The 26624-nt window shown below is 33.2% G+C and overlaps 2 protein-coding genes across 5 annotated transcripts; one reads left to right on the top strand and one right to left on the bottom strand.

Annotated features, from left to right (window-relative positions):
- Positions 1 to 569: 569 nt before the first annotated feature.
- LOC7476300 (alpha,alpha-trehalose-phosphate synthase [UDP-forming] 1) lies at positions 570 to 12646 on the bottom strand. 4 transcript variants are annotated; one of them, XM_002305671.4, is made up of 18 exons: positions 12246 to 12646; positions 10834 to 11219; positions 10544 to 10641; positions 10012 to 10400; positions 8760 to 8874; positions 8491 to 8592; positions 8054 to 8204; positions 7532 to 7620; positions 6836 to 6884; positions 6011 to 6111; positions 5179 to 5366; positions 4139 to 4253; positions 3563 to 3739; positions 3368 to 3490; positions 3195 to 3282; positions 2859 to 2989; positions 2658 to 2756; positions 570 to 1384 (listed from the first exon to the last, which is right to left on the bottom strand). In XM_002305671.4, exons 2-18 carry the CDS (start codon positions 11195 to 11197, stop codon positions 1004 to 1006), a joined length of 2760 nt encoding a protein of 919 aa, XP_002305707.2. In that variant the 5' UTR covers positions 11198 to 11219; positions 12246 to 12646; the 3' UTR covers positions 570 to 1003. The 4 variants fall into 4 exon arrangements, 2 of the variants coding, with proteins under 2 accessions (XP_002305707.2, XP_024455041.1); XM_024599273.2 differs by having other exon boundaries at positions 1238 to 1384; positions 2663 to 2756; XR_002981338.2 differs by having other exon boundaries at positions 1336 to 1384; positions 3195 to 3260.
- Positions 12647 to 23782: 11136 nt separating this feature from the next.
- Positions 23783 to 26346, top strand: LOC7476301 (GDSL esterase/lipase At1g29670). Its single transcript, XM_002305010.4, has 5 exons — positions 23783 to 24181; positions 24848 to 24972; positions 25066 to 25311; positions 25409 to 25664; positions 25831 to 26346. The coding sequence occupies exons 1-5, from the start codon at positions 23929 to 23931 to the stop codon at positions 26052 to 26054; spliced, it is 1104 nt and encodes a 367-aa protein (XP_002305046.1). The 5' UTR covers positions 23783 to 23928; the 3' UTR covers positions 26055 to 26346.
- The last annotated feature ends 278 nt before the right edge of the window (positions 26347 to 26624 follow it).

The following is a 26624-nucleotide window of genomic DNA, read 5'->3' as shown; positions in this document are numbered from 1 at the left end:
ACAATTTGACTTCTAATCTTATTATGTTTAATTTACATTTTCACAATTTGACTTGGTTATATTATGTGAGAATATTGTAATATTGTTGAGCATATTATGAATTTTCATATCTATGTTGGAGCAGTAGAATTTTCAAATTTTATAGGTACTTACTTATATGTAGACAAAGGCTGGTTAGAATTTCAAATTAGGCCTTTCCAAGTGAATAATAGCAACATTGTCATGTCTAATTTGAGATTAGGATAATTTTCAGGGTTTGCATTTGATGTTAGTTAAGGTTAAGGTTAATTAGTGTTTAGATTTGAAGTTTCGGGCTAGAATTTGAGATTAAGGTAGTTTAGGGTCTTAGGATTTAGTTAAAGTTAAAGTTTAAGATTAAAGTTAGGATTTTAAAAAACTACATTTCCCACCTATGATTTCTAAAAATAGCAGTTCTCACCTGCAATTTTTTCAAAACTTGTAGCCGAGAACTATAGTATTTTAAAGCTTACAGTGAAAACTGTATTTTTTACCAAACTGTGCTATTTTTCAAATAAATTTTTAACCATTTAAATATTTTTCAAAGTGTGTTAGAAAGGAAAAAACACCCCAAATTTCTTCAAATCATGTAACTTCTAGTTGCTACCTTTGATGTCACTCAACTAACAAAAAGGAATGTCTTGCCTTTTCTTTATACCGCTTTTTACTCTTACTGTCCAGGGACTACTCAGGCAGCATTTGTATGGTAAGGGAGTGCCTACAAGAAGGTAGTTGGGACATGGGAGAGACTAATAATATGTGCAGATAAAAGCATATCTTGCAGATGCCAAAAATCATCATTCCTTGATCTCTAGATCCTCTGTCAGGTTCTCAAATTTCTCAACTGAACCAATTAGGGAAAAAAGATAGCTTGAATCAACTTGATCATGGAACCTCTGCTAGCTCCAGTACCAATAATCGCCAGGATACTCTCTAGTTTCTCAAGCCTCTGAATAACAGCCCCAAGAAAACCAGTAAAATTGAATCAATTAGGTGATTTAGACTCTGCCAGCTCTTTTAAGAGTGTGACAACATCATCTGATGACTGAAGGAGATATCGAGCCTCCGATTGCTTCCGGGAAACAGTACAAGAGAAGAAATTCTCAGCCTTGAGATCAAGTACAGATGAGCCCTCTGGCAATGACATTCTATCATGAACTATAGGCCGCCAAGCAGCACTTCGATAATTGCTCCTTTCCAAAGTTGACAATGAGCGTTGCTTCCTTAACTGATGAGCCTTGACTTGGTTTGTACTGTCTGGAATCATTGAAATAGATGTCCTCGCAGGATCTAGTGACCTGGTTCGTGCTAAGGCTAGTGATTCACAAGGAAGCTCTGGCTCAAAAAATGTATAGACATCTTCATCCTGAAGCAATGAATTCCAAAAAAAAAAAAAATTAATTTCTGATATTTGTATTTCAGTAGAAGTAGCGTGTTTATATGCATCCATGCATCTGAATAGAACAGACAATGCAATGATTTGGTATAGTCTTGAGAGTAGGAAATTCCACAAAATAGTTAATGCGACTTGGATATATCTGAGACCTGATTATATTGAATGGCAGCTGGTAGAACATGCTTCAAGGTTGAAAAGAAAAGAAAAGGGAGCACTGTGTGTGGAAGTGGATTATAAAGTTTAAAAGGATGTATACAAGTTCAATTACAGCAGAGCATACAACCTACACTTACAATGTATCTAGCAATTTATGTACACAGTGCTGTCACTGAACATGGAAAAGAACTGCGAGCTTAGGCAAGAGAAAAAATGGCAATGTTTCATTAATGGAAGTTGTAAATGCTACTGCCACTATGCCAAGGGCAGTGGCTTTATTGTTCAAACTTTTTATTTTATAATTATTCATTAACAAATTCCTATAGATTATTATCACTCAAATCAGAGTCTAGCCAAAAAGAACTTTGAAAACCAAAAAGCCTTTGCTGAGCAAGTTTTATTTTGTCCATAGCTAAATGCTGGGTCCAATGCGAAAACAGATTGCACGAGGTGTTTGATGGGGGATGAAGGACAACGATGGGAATTAATATTTATTTATTGAGGAATTTTATAATTGTGTCATTATTTTATGTTTTATTACTTGGAATATTAGTATTTATTATTTATTAGTTAGTTAAATTAGGATTTTAGCTTCCTTATTGAATTAAGACTTGTTAGGTTTTCCAATTTTGTTTGGTGTGTTGCGTATAAATAATCTCCTAGACATTAGTTATTCAAAGCACATTATTATTATTATTATTATTATTATTATTATTGAAATAAAGACTTTGAATATTCTTCAAGATTGAGTGTCTCTCTTGTCTTGAGTTTCCAACATCAACTTTGTCTCTCTTGGTTTGGTCTTTTCAAGAACAAATGTGTCTCTTGTCAGTGATTTTGATTTTTGTTCTGAATTAGCTACCTTTGCTGGTCTTGTTCATTTGGTTCTTGTTCTTTCATTTACATCAATCTCTTTTATGTTCTGAATTAGCTATCTATAGTGATCTTGTTTGTGTGGTTTTACATCAGTGTTACTAGTTAAAAAAAATATAGAATATAAAATTAAATTGGATGCTTATCATTTCTCAAATATTAATACATTTGGCAAAGTAAAACCTGCTCAAAGATTATGTGTAGGAAAACAGACCTTACTTAGAAAGTGCCCAGCACAAAGGACATAATCAATCGGTGACTTCATGCCCTTGTTACGAACTATTTCCCCTAAAATACGATCAATTGCTGCTCCCTGTATGTAAATGGAAATATCCATGGGAAAGATAAACAAGTCAATCTGAAAAGGTCACAAAGGAGGTACGTGGTGTACAGCAGCTCATCCTGTTGTGTATACCTTTGTCACACCAACAGATCGAACCTCAACAGATCGATCACCTTGGACAACATCAACAGCTGCGTTTGAAATAGGACCAGTCCAGAGATGCTGTAGCATATCCTTTGATTGAAGCTTTCCAAAATGACTCTCTAAAAGATTTAAATATTTAAGAAAATAAAAGGAAAAAGAAATGCTGTTGTTAGGACATCATCATGACAAAGTGTGATCCCATGATATTCAGAACTTAAATGTCTGTGCATATGTGCATGTAAGAGATAATACACAGTACAACAGATGCACTTCAAACTTGAAAGTTTAGAAAAAGAAAGAACACAAAAAAAAGCGGTTAAGTACCTGCATACTTGTATTTCCATACAAGTGAAGTTTCACGAAGCTCAAAATGAGATCCAGGTGTTCTTTCTGTAAAATACTCGAAAACATGCTGAAATCATGAATAAGCATCTGGCATTTAGAGTCTAGAGAACCTGTCATGGAAAGTACTAAGTTTTAAGGTGTGATATATTAACCTTAACACTGTCAACCCAATCCATATTCAAATTTTCTGGCATTGTTGTCATCCATTCTCCTGTACTATGGCGTAAAAACATTCCATTTTCTGCTGCCAACCACAAATTGTATTCTCGAAAATTCTGTATAAGAAGTTGTTAGTTCAAAGGCATAATATGGAGGCAAGAAAAGGGTAACTAAAGATATGAGAATACATCATCCAGGACAGCTCTATCACTTCCACTGAGAATAACAATGTTTGTTCTACGATCATCACAAAGTTTTTTCAAGGTTTCTTTTATTTCCGGGTGCAATCTAGATTGCAGCTCTCTAATATGACCGCCTCTAACTCCTTGAGTGTTTGCTGGTTCAGTTAAAGTTGCATTGAAACCCTGCAATAATGATGTACGGCAATAAAGACAAAAATAATCGAAAACAACTATACTTCATGAAATTAAAAACAGATTGTTTGTATACACTTCCAGAAATCCACACATGTGAATAGGACATACTAAACGCATATGAACTTAATGGAATTCCTCATATTAAAGCATTTTATTGGAAGGAGAAACGTAAGATACTTGTGCCTTAGAATTCATTTAATTCATTGCGACTTATACAAACAAACAGCATTTTGAAACAACTTCCCCATTTTCGGTACATCAGCTATACGTAACTTTATGTCAAGGAGAACAAGAGATAGGAAAGAAGTTCCAAAACTTATATGAAAAGGTGCCATAATTGAAGTGCTACTGGTAATCATCCTCATAGTTGAAAGTAAAACAGCATACCAGCATAAGCAAACGATTATTGGATTGCAAATATCGTTCAACTGCAACTTTGACAGGAAGTAAGGGAACTTGTCTTGTCCTTAGTTGGGCTTCAATAATGGTATCATTTAGTTCACTACAGAAAGGAGAACTTCAAAATTAAAGTAAAAGAGGCCAAATATTCCAATATACTTTATAAAATATATATAAAAATACTTGTTTCATTGAACAAACTAAAAGAATAGTCACCAATACAGCCATATGAATCCCCATTTCCCATTTATTGTGCTAAATCATATTCCCGACACAGAACAAATTAAGTCATGTTAAACCAATCACTACATGTACTTCCAAATATTAAACTTTTATTTCCCGACACAGAACATGTCTCCACTAAGAAATCCTGTTGTCGAGCGATAATATTTATCACTTACGCTTCATCGATATCCTCATTGACACGATGATGGAACATGACCGCGTACAAAAATTCTTGTCTTAAAACAATTTTAAAGTTTCTCCAACCAAATAAACCAATTTGGACGTTTAAAAATGGCCTTTAATCCATTAAAGCATCTAGAAGTTACAAAAGTAATTTTTCTTATATGTTAGATAAATGCCATATTACATGAGTTATAACCTCCTGTAAAAAAATAAAAAAAGTAACAATCTGAAAGATTTTAGAAATTAAGATCTTGATGATAAATGAGAGATCCTAGTTTCTCATCACAGGAAAGATTGAAAAATAATGGAAGAAAGTGAAATTCAAGCATGTGCACTTTTCCAGAATCTAATATCTGGTGATATTAGTAATATTAAATTACTACTAATTTACACTAATCAGACCTCCAACAATTATGAGTATACTACTCATAGATCATTCAGAAGTGGAAATGCGGTTAGGGAAACGATATCATACAAGAAGTTGAATGAATTAGCAAGGACCACCTTGCAAGGCTAAATAATATCACCAGATATAAGATTATGGAAAATTGCATAGGCTTGAATTTCTCTTTCTTCCATTAGATGCCACAATATTTGCAGCAACACAATATGGTGAATACCTTACAAAAGTAGCAGCCCACTCTTGTGATGTGTGTGTTGTCACATGCATGAAGTTATGCTGATGCATTTTTTCTCTTTCATCAGCTGGCATATTCAAAGCCTGACTAATTGAAGCAGCAACTTCTGCAATATTCCATGGATTCACCAAGAGGGCTCCAGCGCCAAGAGACTGAGCTGCACCTGCAAACTGGCATATTCAAAGCATAATCAATGTGTTCTTCTGTTTCTCTTCTTTATTTCTAAAATGTATCTTTATCCAAAATCCTAACAGAAGCAAGAGACTATCCCTGGAATATACACATAAGATGGTATTGTATGCCATCACAAAGGGAACCTTGTAGCTGCTAGACTTCATGTTCACCTTGTTTCAATAGGAATTCAGCAACTCATTCAAATACTTTCTAATTGATCCAAAGATTTTGCCTCAACCACCATTGGTGGTTATTGATCATCTAGAACCCCAAATACAATGTTAACTTTAGGTTCTTGTCATGTTTGACAGAGCAAAAACATAACTATCCAATCTTAGATTCCTCCTAGACACTGACAAACTTCCAGTAATGAATGAGAAAAATCTGTTATTTCAACCCTCTGCAAAAATAAAAAAAGGCTGCCTGCATTTCTATGTTAAATTACTTCACAAGAACTGAAAAATAAAATAGAGCAGGATAGTTGGATTTCTTAAGCTTTTAGTCCTTTTGGATCTGCATTTCTATGTTAAATTACTTCACAAGAACTGAAAAATAAAATAGAGCAGGATAGTTGGATTTCTTAAGCTTTTAGTCCTTTTGGATGAACATGATCTCAAAGGCATTGCTGAGTTTTAATTACCTCACTCAGAATGAGCACCCCTTTCTTGGAAGCTTGGCAGGCAACAAACTCATAGCTTACAAGATTCATTCCATCTCTTAAAGACGTAATAAGCGCCACATCTGGATAAAAAAAAATAATGTTAATGTATTGATAAGCCGGAAATTAAATTTACCCTCCCAAAACCATCTAAATATGACCAATTGAGCTTCTTATTGAAGGCCAGCTAGACAAATCCTCATTAAACTAAATATGTAAATGCTTGCAGATACATTATGTTTATATCCACAAATGCAGCTCCAAATATTAATGTCGCTTTTGTAAAACTTTCACATGATTCCACGTTCAGTTATCGACTGTGGAGGAAAATTATGCATGCTGGACCTGGTGTGCAGTTAGTTCATATTTCTTCAAACATTTTACACAATAGCATACAAGATGATCACCTACTTTGCTATGTAACTCATAATGCAAGCATTTGTTGGTTGCATGTTCTTGCAAAACTGTAGAAGTCATTATAGATGAACACTTAGAAAGTCATAGGACTGCATAATAGGACATGACATTGCCCTCCCCCATCTCCTCCAAAAGAGAGTTATCAATGAAGGAAAAGAACAACATAAAATTATACCCCATAAGAATGAAGGCATAAACCAGATGGAATATCTCATTCCACATTTTACTGGCAGCAAAAGTTTTCCTGCTCGTTTATTTCAACAATTTTAGCAGTTCATCCATTCTCTTTAGAGGGCTCAAGAACACTGTTCACAAAAATGATAATATCTAATCCAGTGTAACATTCCATAAAAAAAAATAAAGAACTATAAAATGCCTATAAATAGGTACCAGTAACAGCATATAGCGCACATAACGCATGAAAGTCAAGAGACCGGTCCTGGAAAAGAGAAGAAAATGCAGAAATTTAGGAAAAACTTAGCAAGTAATAGTCATAAGAGAGATTAATCAATCCATAATTATCACCATGATGCATTTTTCACCTAATTTCAACTTTCTACACTAGATTGACATGGTGCAGAACAATTGAAACATTTTAACTCATAGAGCTTCCACATATTTCTCAATAGAAGCATTTATCCCAGTATTCACAATGAAATTAATAAAATCCACCATATAAGAAAAATGATTACTAAACTATTAGCATGTGATAATTCAAGCTTCCATGAACAAGAAAATAATAAAGGAAAAAAGAGTAGTTTGGTGGATGAAAGAAGTTTTGATACACCACCAATCCTCAAATTTAAATTGATTTGGTTAGGCTACACGTTTTCTTCACATAGTCTGTCCAGGACTAAGCTTTGTATGTTATTCTGATACTAAATAATTTTTATTCAGGCTACTTGATTTAATCATAGTTTTTTTCTCAAACAAAGAAGCTTGTCTGGATTTGGAAGTCCACTCTTCCACTACTTTTATTACCACCAGTCAGGTATATGTAATTTCATTTATTACAAGGGAACCTTTGATTCCATTCATAAACTGATTCCAGTGACAAATATCATGGTTCATAAGGTAAAAGCAAACCAGATGATGTATTGGAACCGCAGTGAGAGTCCCAAATCTCCCATTGATGCGCCCAACAATCTCATGGACCTGGCTAGAAAGCTTTTGATCTGTCAAAGACAAAAAAAGAAAGAGTAAGGCTGGTAACAGAGACCTCAAAATGGTATAGAACTCATTGGGAAGCCAATGTTTAAACTTAGAACCTTAATAGTTGATACTACAACCACGAGGCACTATTTCTGGGTTCATTAAACCACCACAAAACTAGATTTCTTACAGTTGGCAATGATCTGAAAGCCCAAGATTAAAATTAATCCGCAGAATCTCAATTCGTTTCAGAATTTCTTGTCTTTTTTTAGTGATCACTAGCAAACCACAACCCTAAATCCCTATTAAACCACTGGAAATTGACAATCTCTTGGGGTTCCATGCATCAGTTAGTCAATTCTATGCCAGTATAATTGGGATAGAAGAAAGTTTGCTTGCTGGTTATATTGAATAAAAGAGCACCGGTAACAACTTATTTTTAAAAAAAGCACATACATTCCGGAACATCTGTTCTTGTTGGCACAGCAATTTGTAGCAAAACTACTTTATCACGCCACTCTGGATTTTCCTCAAGGAACTCTTCAAACGCCAATATCTTTTGGGGAATTCCTTTTATCATATCAAGACGATCAACGCCTAACATTACCTACTCACATATGAGTCGAAACAAGCAACCAGATAAACAAACTAACATTAGCAAGCACATATTAAGGAAAGCATAAATCCAGTGTTGGAGAAATTACTTAATTTACAGAGGCATTTATTCATACTATTAATCGTTAATGAAATGTTGACTCAAACATCAAGAAAAGAAAATCATTAAGATCATGTGAATATATAAGAGCATTAAAAGGGTTAATCAAGAGGAAAAGAAAAACAAAAGCCAACAATCTCCTAATTGCCTGAAAATTGACCAAAATTCAAGTTCCAACCTTTCTGCCAGCAAATCTTTCTTTCAGTTCTTTTATGTGATCCTGGACCTGAGGGAGCTCCAGAGCTCGAATGAATCGATCGGAATCTATCCCAATAGGAAACTGCAGTTTCAATCTCCCAAAAACAAAATGGTGCCATCATGAGGAAGAATAAGGGTTGAGAAACAGATTTATAAGTAAAGTTAAAGAAGCATATAGTATTAAATTAATAAGCAAAATATTTGCAGGTCTGCAGATAAGAGAAATAAAATTATCAGCAAAATATATACCGCTGCTACACGAGTCAGCTTTCCCTGATTCTCTACTCCTTCAGGTGTACCCTCAAGCCCAAGGATACGAGTGCAAGCACTGACAAAATGTCTTGCATAATCATATGTGTGAAAACTGAAAGTAAAAAAGCCAGCAATTAGAAACTTGATTATCAAAAGAAAACCAAAATAATTACCACGGAAACAAATTTTCCAAAGAAACAAATTTTCGAAAGAGATAATTTGGTTCCTTAAACCTGGCTGCATCATTATGCTACATTGAATATCTAGTTTGTTCAAAAATCACGTGTAAAATTATCTACTCCTTCTACGAGTAGGATTGGAGCAAGGAAAATTGAGATGAACAGAAAGCAACAGCTAATGTTCAGTTCAGACAGGAATTTAGGTTCCTGGAGTTCTTAAACATTTGGAAGAAACTTCCTATAGATGCTAAATCTGCATGTGTTATTTAGTTTTCCAATTTAAAAGGGATTCAACTTCTTATAGTATATGCATGTAACAGAGACACAGACCACATTTTCTGATGCGTAAGAAGATTGACTATTACTTCTTCAATCATACGTGTTAACATTATGCAACAAGCACTGATAATTCAAAATTCCAAAACAAGTCTCGGATTTTTCATTTCAAGGGAAACAGCCTAAAATACTTTGTTTAATATGTTTCTTACAGAAAAACATTGGCTCTGCTAGCATGACTTTCTGGGATTTGTATGCAATTGATATCTATACTATTCTTACTTATTTCTTTCAACTTGAGTAGAAAAATATCTGTTGAAATCAACCAGGTTGATTAGATTATGAATCAGAGTGCCATTTCACACAATGAACATACAATTTTTAGCTGTCAAATGTTTCCCCAACCTCTTGGACGTAGCAGGAGTGTATCAGTTCATATCACGAAGCACATACAATGATCAAGAGGAAATAGCATCAACTCCAAAGGTTTCATTTGTCATGAAACAAATAGAGTTTGATCTTCTGTTTCCATACAAGTTACGTAAGAAACAGGAAGAAAGAGAAGATGGCACTCAAAAATAAGAATTTAAGTTCTTTAGGGGACTTAATCTAGGCCTGGTGTACAACTCCTACAACACCATGTGTGCTCTGAAGCAAACTTGCAGTGACAATAAATTTGAAAGAATTTAAGCATACAGCATACAGTGCTGGAATTTATGAAGCAGGATGGAGCACATGATAAGTTGGTGGAAACAGGTAGTTCAAAATGCTGTACTACACCACTCACAACTTACCCAACTAAATCGGCTGCAAGAACAGATTCCAACAGGTCTCTACGAGATGGCAGCATCCTGTGTATTTCAGAGGAGGGAAAAGGAGTGTGAAGAAACCAACCGACTTTGATGTTGCTGTTTTTCTCTTTCAGACATCTGGGAAGAAACATTAGGTGGTAATCATGGCACCAAACAACATCACCCTCCTCATAATGTTCGTGCACTACATCAGCAAACATTTGGTTTGCCTTCTTATAAGCATCAAATTGAGATTGAAAACTACGGGTGGTTGAAAGGCGATCTTCTTGGGGTAGCCCAAGATAATGGAAAAGAGGCCATATTATGTTGTTACAATAACCATTATAATACTGATGAACAGTGTCTTCGTCCAGGAAAACTGGGATGCATTTCTGCACAAAATAGACCAAAATTAAGGAGAAACTTAACCATAGCACAGACTACAGAGAGAAGAAGAGTCGATAATCTATAGGGTGTTTGAGATTATAGATGAACAAGAATTGAAACATCAAGATGCAACAAAAGGTTTTTGAACCTTTTCAGCCAAAGCTTTAGTTAGTGCTTCTTGTCCAATTTCATCAGGCACATTTACACCAGCCCAACCAATCCACCTGGCATCAAACTCCTTCAGACCTTCAAGAAAATAACAACACTTCAAATTCTCTTAAAACTCAGTGCCAATGGTTTAAATACATGGACATAAAAGAAAAGGGTAACATGATTATGTTAAATCAAACAGAAATTATCGTAAAAGAAGATAATACACATTGATATACAAAAGGAATTGAAAGGATGATTAGAGAAAGAAATTTAAGTATCACCTACCCAAAAGTGCACTGACCAGCCCACCTACACTTATCTCAAGTTGCCATGAATCCTTGCCCTGCCTAACTGCAGAGACGGGCAACCTATTGGCAACCACCAATAAACGTTGTTTAGGAAGCCTCTGATCTTGCCTTTCATATCCATCGATCCCTTCAGACAATTCTTCCTCATTAAGTGAAGCACAATTTTCAGTTTCAGTTAATGCCGAATCATTAGAAAAGAGATCTGCATCTCTCAAACTATCTCCTGCTTTCTCATTCAGATTAAACACCCTGTTTAATTTCCGTAAATTTCTTTCCTTCATTAGCCTTTCTGTTCTACTTTTGGGTGTGGCAGGATCAACATTACACTTGCTCCCTGGCATATGGCTTGTTTTGCAACAAAGTCTGCAAGTCAAGCCATCCCATTAAATGTGCTCTTTGGCAAGGTAAACTAACTCTTATTCTACAACAACCACTTAGAGAAGGGATACTGATTTAGAAAACAAATAAACAAAAAGTGCCTTCTCAAACATGCCCAAACAGATATAAGAGTACAAAGACATGAAAAAACTCATAATTAACCTCTCAAGTGTTTACAGCATATTTGAATGATTGCATTGTTTTACAAAGCATGAAAAAAGAGCCCCTGATCATTCAAATTGTGCGCTCTCTTCGTACAGACCTTGCCCATCATCATATACTATATTACTCTCCCCCTTCAGACTTTTGATATAACCATGCAAAAACATTTATGTAGAATTTATCAGCCAACCAGTTATACTCTGATTAAACTTAAAGGAAAGATTGCTGTAATTCTAAACTGGTAAAATGCAGGCTTGTCCAAGAGTTTAGGCATGCAAAGATTAGGAAACGAAGAAAAAAACATAAACTATTGACCACAACTTGTAATCCATTGCTTGCAATAGTTCAGAGAAGACTAAGGACCTAGTCATGTGCAAACTTTAAACATGGCAAAATTGCTATTATATCCAACTTAGCAAATCGATTGGGAAAAAAAAAAAAAAACTAAACAACAGAAGCAAAAGAATAGAAAACATACAAGTGGGGTCCAAAAACACCCACTTTGAACTTCGAAAAAACAATCCAACGAAAAATACCACGGCATTCGATCGGTTGCAATAAAAGAACATTCACCAACAAATCCATTGACAATGCCAAACATAACAGAAATGCACTGATCAAAAACAATAAGAAAGAAACAAAACCCCATTATATGAGGGCTGACAAGAGAGAACAATATCGACAAGCAAACAGAACATCAAAATATTCAAAACCCATTTTCATCAACACAAATAAGAATCATCAATGACCAAAAAAATAACAAAAAACACAAGAACAAGAATAAAAAAAGAATCTTGAAATTGAAAAAAGAAAAAAGAAAAGAAAAGCCACATGTTATCTTGTACTTACCTGATTGTTATACAGAATGCAGATCTCTTCGGGTGATTTAGCACTCATTCAAAACCATATTGATAAGAGTAAATAGTACAACGTCCTGTTGTTTTGTAAAACAAGAAACGTTTAGAAGAGCTATATGGAGACGAGATAAGCAAGTTGGCCAAAGCGATATTTTAGAGGGTTGTGGTCTGCACTGAGAGAATAAACACAAGAATCTCTGGGTAACTAATGGTGTCGATCTTTGTGAGAGAGAAGAGAAATTAAAAAAAAAAAGATTTATTATCCAAATCAACGATATGTGTTTGCCAGAGATTGGATTACAAAGACAGCCGGTTTTATATGCAAAAGGAAAGGCCATGCAGGCAGGTTCGGTCTTGTAACTGCTGTGGGGCGCCCCATTCAAAAGATTAGAGTGTAACTGGTTGGCTGATAAATTCTACATTACTGTATAGAATCACAGCAGCTTTATAATTGCATGTATTGTATGGTGGTTACAACTTTGCTCATAATCACTCTGCGCTGCCTATCATTAAAAATTAGTGTGTGATATGTTAAGAATACGTGTAATAAATATTTTGAGGTCATCCTCCAAATTCTTTTTTTTTTCAAAATAAAAATTAAAAATAAAATAAAAAACTTACAACTTAGAGAAAGCAGGCCGAAAAGGATTTCAAACATATAGAAAAATTAAGTTGTAATTTTGAATGAATTTCAAAGCCTAATTGTACCCTTATTATATCCAAGACTGAAGGAAAAATACAGATTCAAGGTCAAGTTAAATAATTATTGAACGAATCTGAATAAAATATAAGTCCAATGACACAATTAAATTTTTAATAAGCCATTTGATTTAATCATTGGCCAAATTAAAGTTTAATTATGTTTAAGAATCAATTTGAATCCAATTGAAGGATTTAATTAGGTGTAAGGACTTAATTATACTTTAAATGGATCAAATTAATTTTATTAATGGCTCAATTGGTAAAAACTTAACTTTGGGAGGTCAATTTGGGCTTAATTGAGAAGATTAGAATGTTAGGAGATCAAACTTAATTTTCATCAAGTCAATTGATTGAAATCATCGGTGAAATCACAAGAAAATCAAAGTTTTTGGGTCAATTAGGGATTAAATTGAAGAAATTTACAGCTAATGACCAATCTGTAAAAGACGTTGGGCTATAAGGACCTAATTGATTAAAATCAGGGGTTAAATTGAAGAAATTCAAGACCTAGGATCAAAATAAAAAATACGCCGAAATCTAGGGCTAAAATTGAAGTTTTCCAGGGACTAAATTGCGTAACATTTAAAGTTTGAAGCCAATCAGGGGTGTAGATGAGATAAATCAGAAATTAAAAACCACAATGAACTTTACCAAAATGATGTCGTTTTGGTTATTGTTCATTCTTCAATTTTCTATGAAATGACAGATTAGGGAAGCTATTTTGCAGGTGCATTTATACCTCTAATCTCCACCAATTTTGACAACATCAACACCAAACTGATCACCTGACATTTCTCTACACCACGGTATGGTCCGTTTAGGACGATTGACACCATAGCAGCCGTACCGTTGACCTAAAATGACCAACCCGACCAGCCTTTAACAACCAACTTTTTCAGGCAATGATTTGAACCAACGATTGGATATTTTCCAACCAAACCAAGGGTCAAGATTTGGTACCATTAAAGATAAAATATCTCTTTTCCATCCCCTATAAATAGAGGTGGATTTCATGGCATGACATCAAGAAATCAGTGTGCAAAGTTGGCAAAAAATCATCTCTGCCCTAGTTTATTTTCATATCCTTTATCAGCCTCGTTTTCCCCCTATTTTTCTCCACCTCCAGTATCACCACCATCTCCGGCTATAGTGCACGATCTTCCCTACAACATCATGAACGCATGCAAAAATTTTCACCTCCTCTACCAGCCTCTCTTCACCTTTGGCCAAACAAGGTTATTCTTCCTTTTTCCCCTTCGAAACTTACCTCATAGCGATTTGCATGCAAATGACACTTTCTCTCTAAATTTAGTGGTTGTACCCGTTTCCAGTCAAGCCCAAATGGATGGGTCGAGTCCAGTCCACCTAAAAAAAAGAGAGAAGGTCAGGTATATTAGGCTGCTAGCAACCCAACCCGACCCGGTTGCATCCAACCTAATTGGATAGGTCGGGCTCAGCCCTATATATAATAATAATATATTAATAAATAATATTAAATATTAAAAAAATCCAAAAAAATCTAAAAACTTCCTTCAAAAAATTTGTGATTTTCTTGCATGTTTTTCTATCAATTTAGCATAATATTGAGCTATATATATATACTGTAAGATATAGATCTGGTTGTAAGATACAGATCTGATATTAAAATACTCGGTTTTCTCCGAAATGTTTCAAAAAAAATTAAAATTAAAAAATCTCAAAAATTTTAAATTAATTTCCTCTTTCAAAAAAAAATATTGTGTTTTCATGCATACGGTTAAATTCTAAAAATTTTCCAAGAATATTTTCATAAAAAAAATTACATATTTCTCATGTTTTAAAATGCAAAATGGATACCATAACCGGTTTATGATTATCCATTAGGATTTTTGTCAAAATGTCAAAAACTCTTTACCAATTATTTTGTTCATTTTATATTAGGGTTTAGATGTAGACTTTTAATAATTGGAGGGGTGTAAAACTACACGGTAGAGTATACCATCAAGTATTAAAGATACAAATTATAAAATAATGTGATTCTAAAATCAAGACTTTAGAAAGGTTAGGATTGAACCTAGTAAGGTAGAGACTTCCTCACGAAGGGAGATCTGCCTTGGACTTTAGAAAAAGATCAATAAATAGAAACTTAACTTAGAAAAACAATCAAATAACAATGCAGCTTACTTTAGGTAGAGTGTACTAGGGGTAATGCGTCTTTCTCATACACAACCAGTCCCTTACCCGGATTCTCGCAGACCATAATGTTCATAGTAACCATAATACCAAGTGGCAACTCTTGAACCTTAATCATAATTTTATGATTGAATCCAAAATTTTTTCCTTCCCAACAATATCTCTTAGGAGGCACACAAAACGTGCCAGCCCGACATCCTCCCGCGACAATATGTAATATATCTTCTTCTTTTCTTAATTCTTATTATTATGGTAAGAAATTATGGATTTTCTTTCTCTTTTAAAAAGGGTAAAATAAATAGAGATTGATGGATAAGTTTGGAGAAGATTATCTTAATATTTGCGTGCAAATACTGAGCGAGTGATCGAGGGTTTGAGATTTTATTACTCCAACGGATTTTCAGTCAAAGTAATACTGAAAATATAGGATCCTATATTTAGTTCTCATAGACACGAATTAAGTCAATGTTTATCTTTCAAGTGCTTTATAAATTCCTTGTGAGAAGTTATCAAGTCTAATACGAATTTTACCTTTCCTTTCATATAAATATAGGATCCAACCTGAAATTTATTTATGATTTTGTCTTCACACACACACTAGTATATTGTTTCGCGCTCCACCATGAATTAGACCAACTTTTTTTAAATGTATAAAAATATTAAGAGCACGGAAAATTTTTTTAACAATATTAAACCTGATCAAATGGGTTAATTTTGAAACATCTTGACTCAAGTCTTTATCTAACTCAAGTTTTTAATTAAACCGTGTGAGAGCTAACTCGACTTAAACTAATTGATTTCATAAGTCCAAATACAACCTTGATGATCGATAAAAACATGACTTAACTTTTAAACAAACTTCAAGATGATAATTTTTTAAGAAAATATTAAGACAATAACACATTGGATCGACCTTGACCCCCTAATGACCCAAGTCATGGACTCTATTGGGTTTAAAAACTTTTTTATAAAAAAATTATATTTAATTATATGATAAAAATAGATATTCACAAAATTGAGAACCAACCTAATAATAGACATTTATTTGAGACAATTATCCCTTGAAAGAAAATAAAAATTAATAATGCAGTTCATTTCCTAACCAATACAATATTAAATGATAAAATTAAAAAAAAAAATTAAAAACAATTAAAAGACCAAAGGAAAAAAAAGCATATCATATCGGTAGGTAAACTTGTCAAACCTATAAATCGGGTAAGCCAGGCTCGTACACCAAATTTGTAAACTGGGTTATGGACTCCACTGGGTTTAAAATTTGTTTTTTGTTTTTGAAACTATTTTTTATTTAACTATATGATAATAAAAATAGATGATTGCGAAATCGAACATCAAACCAAAAATGTCATTTTATTAAACTTTATAAAGTAATAAAAAATTAAAAGGTGTGAGGAAACCACTATTCACCAACACACTTTGCACTATGAATGACAATAGTAATCCACAATGTTTTATTTTTTTTATTTTTTTTTTGAATTTTTGTTATGATTTTGTTTTCGAATTTATTTTTGTTGATTTTATCTTTTAATATTAGAATGATTGAAAATTTAGCTTCATAATTTAATTCCTTTTATTTTACCTAATAATATCTTATATTGTTTTTATATAATTGATGGAAGTTTATTTCTTCCCATGAGTTTTCAATAATATATAAGAATTTAGTATTTTATTTAGTTTTTGGCAAATGACAGGGCACGATACAAAAGAGAAGTGGGCTAGTTGGACTCTGCCCATTTTCAAACTTGGGCATAGTGGACATTGTCTTGCAGGTCCATCATGCCCACTTTACCTTTCCAGCTGGCAAAATGTTTAGGAAAATAAATTGCACAAGTCCGATTTATTACGTGGCTTCTCTCTAGTGTGCTGACAATGAGTTGTGCTCTTATAGCAAGTTTAAGTTTTAGTAATTTAAAAAGCTAAAAAAAAACAAAAAAAATTAAAATTAAAAGTTCTTTTGCAGATTTAAGTCCACTAATCACCTTCATGGGCTTAGTCGAATTAATTTATCAAGTCTACAGAGTTTACAATACTAAGAATATATTTGGGAACGCGATGTAAATTGTGTTCTTAAAAAATTTAAATTTTTTTTTGTTAAAATTTAATATGGTTTGTACGTTTTGGATCGTTTTGATGTACTGATGTCAAAAATAATTTTTAAAAAATAAAAAAACATCATTAACATATATTTCAGCACAAAAAGTTATTTGAAAATCAACCACTACCATACTGCCAATCACTTTCTATATTGCATGGCGTCCCCATTCGGCTATATCATCTTTTGATTGGGTTTGGATTAAAATACTGCACAATTTTGTGACTCGACTAAAAATAATTTGTAAAGTTAAAGTTGTAAGATAAAATAAGATAATAAAATCTCTAGCTAATTCATGCTTTTTAAAATATGATATTTTGTCAAACCCGCGATCTAGATCATGAGATTAAAATAACTTAATAAAATAATCAAGAGAGTTATAAAGCTATTTTTTTATATAAAACAAATCGTGTTAGCTTTTCAAACTTGTGACTCGAGTCATTACACCCAAAACATCCATTTTAGACAAATCATGAAATCTAATTTCAATCAATCAAATATTAAATGATAAAATTAAAAAAAATAATTATATAAAAGAATATTATAAAAATAGCAATTAAAAGAATAAGAATCAAAATTGACTTAAAAACTAAAAACTGAAGAATGAAATCAATGTTTTGAAATATTAAATCAACTCAAAATTAAAGAGTGAAATAAAAAAGAAAAATCAATTTAGTAAAAAGATCAAAAAAAAATAAAAAGAATGAGGGTCAAAGTTAACTTAAAAACTAAAAACAATATTTTGATTAAAAGGTGAAATTATAAAGAATAATAACTTTTACAAAATAATTAAAAAAAATTAAAAATCAAATAATAAGAATCAAATTAAAAAACAAAATGTTAAGACATTTTTAAAAATGTATTTAGACCAATAGATTCTATGATCTAGTATGATCTCTCCCCAATCTATGCTCCGTTTTACATATATAGTTAAATTTCGAAAAACAAAAAAAAGGTTTGGTCCCATTTTTTAGAAAATAAAAATTATGAGTCCATTTAAATTTATTTATTTATTTATTTATTTATGAATACTGGTTTGTTAGCCTTAGCAGATAAGTAGAAGAAAAAGTTTATATAAACTATTTGTGTGCTTGATATGCCCTGAAAACAATATATAGAGTAGTCGTCTCTATGTATGTATGTAAATTCAAACACCATAAATTGGGAGTGTATATATATATATATATATATATATATATATATAAATAGGTCATGTGGTTGCTATTGAAATGTAAACATTCATGCAAGGACGCGTTCTGCTAGGCTGTATTTTCGACTCCACTGCTTTCTGGACTTAGATGAGATTGCTCACCAATATTCAATTCACATCCTTTTACTAAATGCTCCATTTATCTCTTTCGCGACCTACATTTGAAACCATTTTTTTTACTTTGATTTTTTGTTTTTTTTTTTAATTTTGTTTTTGTCAATAAATTTGATTTAATTGTTTTTTAATTTGACCCAAAAAATAATATAATCGTATAAAAAAAGTTAAAGAATTAAATTGTAAAAAACAATAGATGAATTTAACCAAGTTTTAATATATGATGCTCAGAGTTCCATCGTAGTGGGTTATAATGGATTTAAATTAGATAAAATAAATAGTTAATGAATCTATTTATAATAATGAATTCCTGTAGTGCATCATGCCCCTCCCCTCAGGTCTCGCAAGTGATATAATGGTATCAGAGCATTTATGCCGTAGGTTCTGCTTGAATCATAATTTATACTTGAACTGTTTGATTTTATCTTGTTAATTAACTTTGCGCAACTTTTCATGAGAAAGAATAGTCCACAAAATCTTACATTTAAGTGGCAGATACCTTCTTGACTGATTTTGTTCAAATATAAAGGAAGGTAAAAATAATTAAGATTTTGGAGAATCCTATATTAATTATTAATTACTAGATAGGTGATCTGGCTTATGCCGCAAGTCGGGTCAAATTCTTTCTAGCATAAAAAAGATGCTTAGGCAACCCCAACAATTTTAAAGAATGTATGATTAAAAACATGAACACCACCCTGTAACCAGAAAGAGCTCACCAAGATTTCTAACACTACTATGAAGACTACACAACGACATCAAAAGAGGTCACGTGCGCTATCAGAGCAATGACCTAGAAAGCAGACCAAACAAAATCATCTAATGCTTATTTTTCATTAACTAATCTAATTTAATTTTAAAATAAAATTTATTTTAAAAAAATCAATTTAACAAGAAACGACAAATAAAAAGACCTGAGATAACCCAAGTCATTTTCAAAATTAGTGAAAAATCTTGTAAGAAGTAAATAAAAAAATAACAGAGCTCAATCTCCAAATAAAATAAATGATGAATGATAAAACTAAAAAAAACATGAGCTTAAAGAAAGGAAAAAAAAAGTAAAGCAAACCCGAGTGAATGTTCTAAACCTGGTTTAATTTTCTAAACTCAAAACCCATGAAATCCTAGACCCGAGCTTAATTGCCAACCAATTTAATTTTGAATGATGAAATTTATAAAAAAAAATCAAAGTAAAAAAATAGCAATCAATAGAATGATGATAAAATCTAATAAAAAAAACTGAAGATGAAATCATAAAAAAAATCAGTTTAAAAAATTATCTCAAATAAAGCAAATAGAAATCAAAAGCATGAGGATCAAATATAATAAATGAAAAAAAAATTAAAGGATGAAATTGATAAAAACAAATTTAATTTTGTAAATTATTTAAAATAAAATAAATAGCAATCAAAATGATAGGGACCAAATCTGAAAGGAAAACAAATTAAATGGTTACTTTAAAAATTTGGAGGGTTAGACATGAAAATCAAGGTTGCGAGAGAAAAGAAGGGGAAACAGAAAAAGATTGTCGGTGTCAAACCATAGGTCAGGAAGCTAAATGCGCTGTCTCGGTAGGTAGGGGTCACCAAGATGATTTCAACAGTGTTAAAAGGAGGCCATCTTTGGCCACCAGAACCCACCTTATGTGTCGTCCGAACATGACAGAGTAGGGGACGCGATGCTACATGCAATACATGTGTTAACTAATTTTGTTTTTTGAATAATATTTTATATTTATTAAAATACTAATTTTTTTCTTAGTCAACTTGATTATAGCTAAAAAAACCAGGATGAAAATACAATAAAGCCCTTAGATGTCATTTAAAGAAATTTTGCTCATAAGGGTAATTTACTCATTTTACTATGCTTTAAAAAAGTGAAAATTTGAAAAAGCCCCTAGACGTATCTTAAATAAAATTTTCTTTTAAGGGAATTTAATCATACTATTATGCTTAAAAATATAAAAAGACCAAGAAAATAATTATTTTTATCCTTATGTTGACTCGATTTAATGGTCAACCCAACCCGTGACTAGAGCCTTGCCCCGGATCAACCCCCAAGTCGGGTTTTAAAACCATGATAATAACTACTTTTATCCTTACATTGATCTGAGTCAATGGTCAACCCAACCCGTAACCTGGGTTGGCCTCAAGGTCACCCATGAATCAGGTTTTAAAACTAGGATAATAACAATTTTGTTTTCTTATGTTAACCTATGTTAATGGTCCTAACCCAGGACCCGAGTTTGACCATGGGTCAACTTCCGAGTTGAATTTTAAAACCATAATAATAATTATTTTTATCCTTATGTTGACCCGAGTCAATGGTCAACCCAATTCGTGACCTAGGCATGACCCCAGCTCGACCCCCGAGTCAGATTTTAAAATTATGATAATAACACTTTATTTTTATGTTAATCCAGGTTAATGGTCAACCCAATTCGTAATCTAGGCATGACCCCAGTTCAACTCCCGAGCCAGATTTTAAAATTATAATAATAATATTTTTTTTGTTTTTATGTTAGTGTTTGTGTGGTCTTTTGTCAAGACAGCCTTTACACGCCAAACTACAACACTTCTTATCCACGTTGGGGATACAAGGACAAAAAAGACTTCTAGCCTTTACTGTGCCTTGTCCTCCCATGTGACTCGGTATGACTTGAAATCCCAAGCAATAAATTTAGCAACCTACTAGCATTAATGGTTTAATGGGTACGTTTCATGAGCCTTGCATGCACCATTGGATTAGTGGATATTGTCGATGATGTCAACCGTCAATATTAATGGATGTCGATAATGTATAGTTTCCCTATCAAAGATATGATCTTGTTCTGCCTCCATCCTTGCTCATTTAGTGCACTAAATGCGAAATGAAGAGTGTTTGCAATTGCACGCATGGTGAATGAATAGGAAAAGGTGGTGGTAGATGCGATCGACCTAACAAGTTTTACCATCGTGCATATCCTTCTTTTAATTTTGACCAAGTCGAAATGGAAGTTTAGGGTTGATTTTTCTGTCAAGAACAGTGGCAACTTGCTGATCACGAGTCAACGTAGTAAATATAGCAATTAAGTAGTCGTATTTCTCTTTCATGAAGCAGTACTGTTTGATCTTGAAATGTGAGTTCGAATCTAATTGCACTCGTTTGTTGACTTGAGTTATAGTACTAATCATATACTGAGAACAAATTAAGAACATTTCGAGAGTAAAAGGACTAGTGATGCCATGTTGACCTATGGGTTAGATACTTCCTAGCTAGCTAATACCCATATGAGGTATGAGCAGTGAAGAAGGAATCAAACCATCTAGTAGGTGGTCAGTAGTTGAAACTAAAAGGTTTGCTTCTTTTATGATTTTAAATCCGAGTCCTGTGGTTACTAATATGATAGTCACTGGAGGCTTACATGGTCGTTAACTTCATGACCCGTGTGATTAATCAAGGTGCGTGCAAGCTTGCTCGGACACCCACGTTAATAAACAAAGAAAAATAAGTAATCATCCGCTATCATTTCCTTAATTTCCAAGATAGGGCAATAGGCTATGAAATGGTCTCCTTTCAACGATATTCGATTTCTACATTGTACCTAGCTAAAATGATCTAATGACACAATGGCTAGAGATTAAAAGGATTGGGTTTTTATACTTCAATGTGAGCATTTAGTGACCATGTTCTTGTGTCCACTGACTTTTTGAAGGTTCTTGGGGTTTTACGTGCTTCATTATTTAACTAGGATAATATTTCAATTCCCATCCCCTTAATGCTACTACTACCGAAACATTAGTAAATCTTAATTCACGATGATCCCCCTTGCCAAGTGATTTCGGTTGTTAATAAGCATATTTTATGATTTGTTTACATTTTCAAGACATCCACATTAATTGATCTATAAGTATGAATTTCGGTGGCGAAAATGGGTGCATACAAAACCCAGCAGCTGAGAGCCAACCAAGATAGATAAGCACCAAAACAAGACCGAACCAGAAGATTAATTGTTGGTTTTTAATGACAATGATTAGTAATAATTGCATGATTATGACCAAAGTACACCACCGACAGAAATATTAACTAATGGCCACTAGTAACCATCTAGGTGGTGGCCCAGTGGTAAGAGCTTGAGATTAAGATATTTGCTCCCTCTGTGGTTTCAGGTTCAAGCCCTGTGGTTGCTCATATGATAGCCACTGGAGGCTTACATGATCATTAACTTCAGGGCTCGTGAAATTAGTCGAGGTGCACAAAAGTTAGCTCGAACACCAACGTTAAACTGAAAAAAAAAAAAACTATTGGGCACTAGTAATTGTTTTCAACCAACACTTTTATCATACCCAAATCCTAATTAATATTGCTTCTTCCTTCCTTTTCTTGGGATCCATGCCACTATAAATACCGTGCGTGCAGAGTGATTTTTTCTGGAAGAAGGTGATATACTCGAAGTGCTAACCAAAAGGTTGCTAAAAGTAAGATATATAAAAGAAAAAAAAAATTACAAAAAGAAATTTTTTCTTAACAAATACATAGACAAAAAGAGAACATCAGGACTGCTGATGCTTAAAGTTTTTATTTGATATTATTATACCAATTTATAATATCTTTAGATCTCATAATTAAATCAATGTGAGTAACCATAAAAAACTTAATTACAGACTTGAATCAATTCAAAAAACCATATAAAATTAAAAAAATTATTTTTAAAGATTACATTTCTATCATTAAAGATAACCTTGTTTTTGATAAGTCATATCCTCTAAATAACTCAACAAAAAGACATAAATCAAATCTTATATTGAAAATTTTCAAACACTTCTGATTGATAGTGTTGTTGCGGTTGTTTTTCAAAATGTTTTTCACTTTGAAATGTATCAAAATAATGTTTTTTTATTTTTTAAAAATTATTTTTAAAATCAATGCATCAAAATGATCTAAAAACATAAAAAAAATATATTAATTTAAAGTAAGAAAAACAATAAAAAAATTTAATATTTTTAAAAAACAATATTAAAATACAAAAACAAATAGTATTTTACAAGTTGGGTCACCGAACCAGTATATCATCCACACAGTACGTGCAGAGTGATATCTGGCTATCTGCCATCCTTTCCCCTGCATAGCCGCGTGATATTTAATGCAGCTAACCACCTTCTTCAACTGTAAAAGCTAAAACAATAACCCACTAGTTCCATGGCTTCACTCTTTCTTTCTTTTTTTTGTCTCTTGACGCGATCTCCAATGTCACTCCCATATATCTATATATAGTACTTGCATTTAAACTCATCACACACACCTCTTCCATAGTCTGGTCTTCTAGGACTTCACCCCCTTACCTCTTCTTCATCATCATTCCTTATATCAAACTTTTTTGATTAATTAATGGAGGGGGTGCTAAAGAAATGTTGGGTGGTGGGTGTGATTTTTGCAGTAGTTTTGCTTTCAGAACCATATGGGGCTAGAGCGCAGCAAGTTCCTGGCTACTTTATTTTCGGGGATTCGTTGGTCGATAATGGCAATAATAATCAGCTTTCATCTTTGGCTAGAGCTGATTATTTGCCTTATGGGATTGACTTCCGGCCTCCACGACCGACCGGAAGGTTTTGCAATGGCAGAACAACGGTTGATGTCATTGGTAAGTAGCAGCTCTTACTTCTCTCCCGGCTCTCTCAGTACTACTCTTAACTCTCCATGTATATTTGACCTTGCATTTGAACTCGGAAACATTTTTTCCTTGTGGATGGATAGAGAGAATCTCATTAAGCTAAGCTTGCTAGAAAAAGTAATTGAATAAATGATATTGGTCGCTTACGTCTAGTCATACAATTGACTCCCTAAGAAATTCAAAATAAACTAATGCCAATTATACACATTTTAGACAATAAAACGTGTTTAAAAGTGTGAGTAGTAATTTAAAATACCTTTTACTAAAAAAATACATTAAAATAATATTTTTTATATTTTAAAAATTATTTTTAAATTTTAAAAAATATAATTTCAGCCATGTCCTACCCGTGGGATTAGTCGAGGTGCACGTAAGCTGACCCGGACATCTACGTTAAACTAAAAAAAATACATCACACCACATGTTAAAATGTTCAAATATTACAAAAGTAGTAGTAGATGTTATTTTTATTTTTATATATATATAAAAAAGGTTTGAACTCAAAACATCTAGAGAATTGACATTAAACTTGGTTGAATTACAACTCTTTATTTGTATATACCATGGTGTGTATGTCGTCGTCAAAGCAAAAGGAACGATCGAGTGCAGCTAACATATATCCTCTATTTCAAACAGCTGAGCAACTGGGCTTCCGCAACTACATTCCACCTTATGCTACAGCAAGGGGCCGAGCTATTCTCGGAGGAGTGAATTATGCATCTGCTGCTGCCGGAATTAGAGATGAAACCGGCCAACAACTCGTAATTATTAACCAACTACTTATTATATATCATTAATACTCATTTTATAGCTTGATTGTTAGGTATATAATTACCAGTCTTTGGTTTTTCCAGGGAGATCGAATTAGTTTTAGTGGTCAAGTACGAAACTACCAGAATACGGTCTCACAAATTGTGAACATACTTGGGGACGAGGACACAGCAGCAAATTATCTAAGCAGGTGCATTTTCTCAATTGGACTAGGCAGCAATGATTACCTTAACAATTATTTCATGCCTCAGATTTACTCATCAAGCCGCCAATATACTCCGGAGCAATATGCTAATGTTCTTATCCAACAATATACTGACCAGTTAAAGGTCAGTTTTTTTTCTTTAAATAAATTCGGTGTGTTATTTCAAGAAACGAAGAGGTAATTTTTCTGGGACTCACTAATGTTTACTTGATTTGGTGCAGATTTTGTACAACTATGGAGCCAGGAAGTTTGTGTTGATTGGAGTGGGTCAGATAGGATGCAGCCCCAGTCAATTGGCCCAAAATAGTCCTGATGGGAGAACTTGTGTTCAGAAAATTAATTCTGCCAACCAGATTTTCAATAATAAGCTCAGATCTCTTGTTGCTCAGTTCAACGGCAATACTCCTGATGCGAGATTTATCTACATCAATGCTTATGGGATCTTTCAAGATATAATAAACAGACCTGCAACTTTTGGTAAATATCCCGTTAGCTTTCAACGTATTAAACTCTAGAAGTCTGTGTTTTTCAGTGATCCGGACTGGGACGACAGACTCCGAGATGTTGAGTCACTGGATTGACCATCAGGTCACCGGGACCTGCCGGCCACCTGCTTAATTTGCTTTGTGCTTGTTAATTTCAGGTTTTACTGTTACAAATGCTGGATGTTGCGGTGTTGGGAGGAATAATGGCCAAATTACATGTCTACCTTTACAAAATCCATGCCGAAATAGGGACCAATATGTGTTTTGGGATGCATTTCACCCGACTGAGGCAGCAAACGTAATTATTGGAAGGAGATCTTACAGTGCACAATCTGCATCGGATGCATACCCGTTCGATATTCGCCGGCTGGCTCAGTCCTGAAGATGGAGCTAGCTAATAGTTGTGGTGATATGTCAAGTTAAAGATGTTCCCAAGAATTTTATTTTTTTGTTTTTTGCTGTATAATGTTGGTTGCTGTTATTGTTGTTGTCAATTGTTACATGGAATTTTAAGTGTAAACAAGTTAAGATAGAGTCTTGTCTACGCATTGACTCTAGTGTATTCATGCAAACTTGTATTGAGTATGAGATTTGGCTTGAATTAAATTTCTTAAATTACTATAAGATGTAAATTGAAAATTGAATTGAGTAATATTATGCTTTTATTTTGATTATACATACTACCACAATCTTTAGATTTACCGACAGAATTTTCCGTCGGTATTTGCACTACTATTCCGTTGGTAATTAATTTACCAACGAAATCACCGACGAAAATACTCTGTCGGTGAATCTTTCGTCAGTAATTTTTTATCTGTCGGTAAGTCCGTTGGTAATAAAAAAATTATTACCGATGGATTTACTGACGAAAAAAGCGAGCAAAAAAAAAAATTACCCGCTTCATTCTGTCAATAATTCCCTCGGAAAAATATTGTATGTAATTTTGTTGGTA

This window comes from Populus trichocarpa, chromosome 4, assembly GCF_000002775.5.
Source record: "Populus trichocarpa isolate Nisqually-1 chromosome 4, P.trichocarpa_v4.1, whole genome shotgun sequence".
Classification (NCBI taxonomy): Eukaryota; Viridiplantae; Streptophyta; class Magnoliopsida; order Malpighiales; family Salicaceae; genus Populus; species Populus trichocarpa.
The sequence above is the reverse complement of the archived record's forward strand: the minus strand, read 5'-3'. Positions and strand labels throughout refer to the sequence as shown.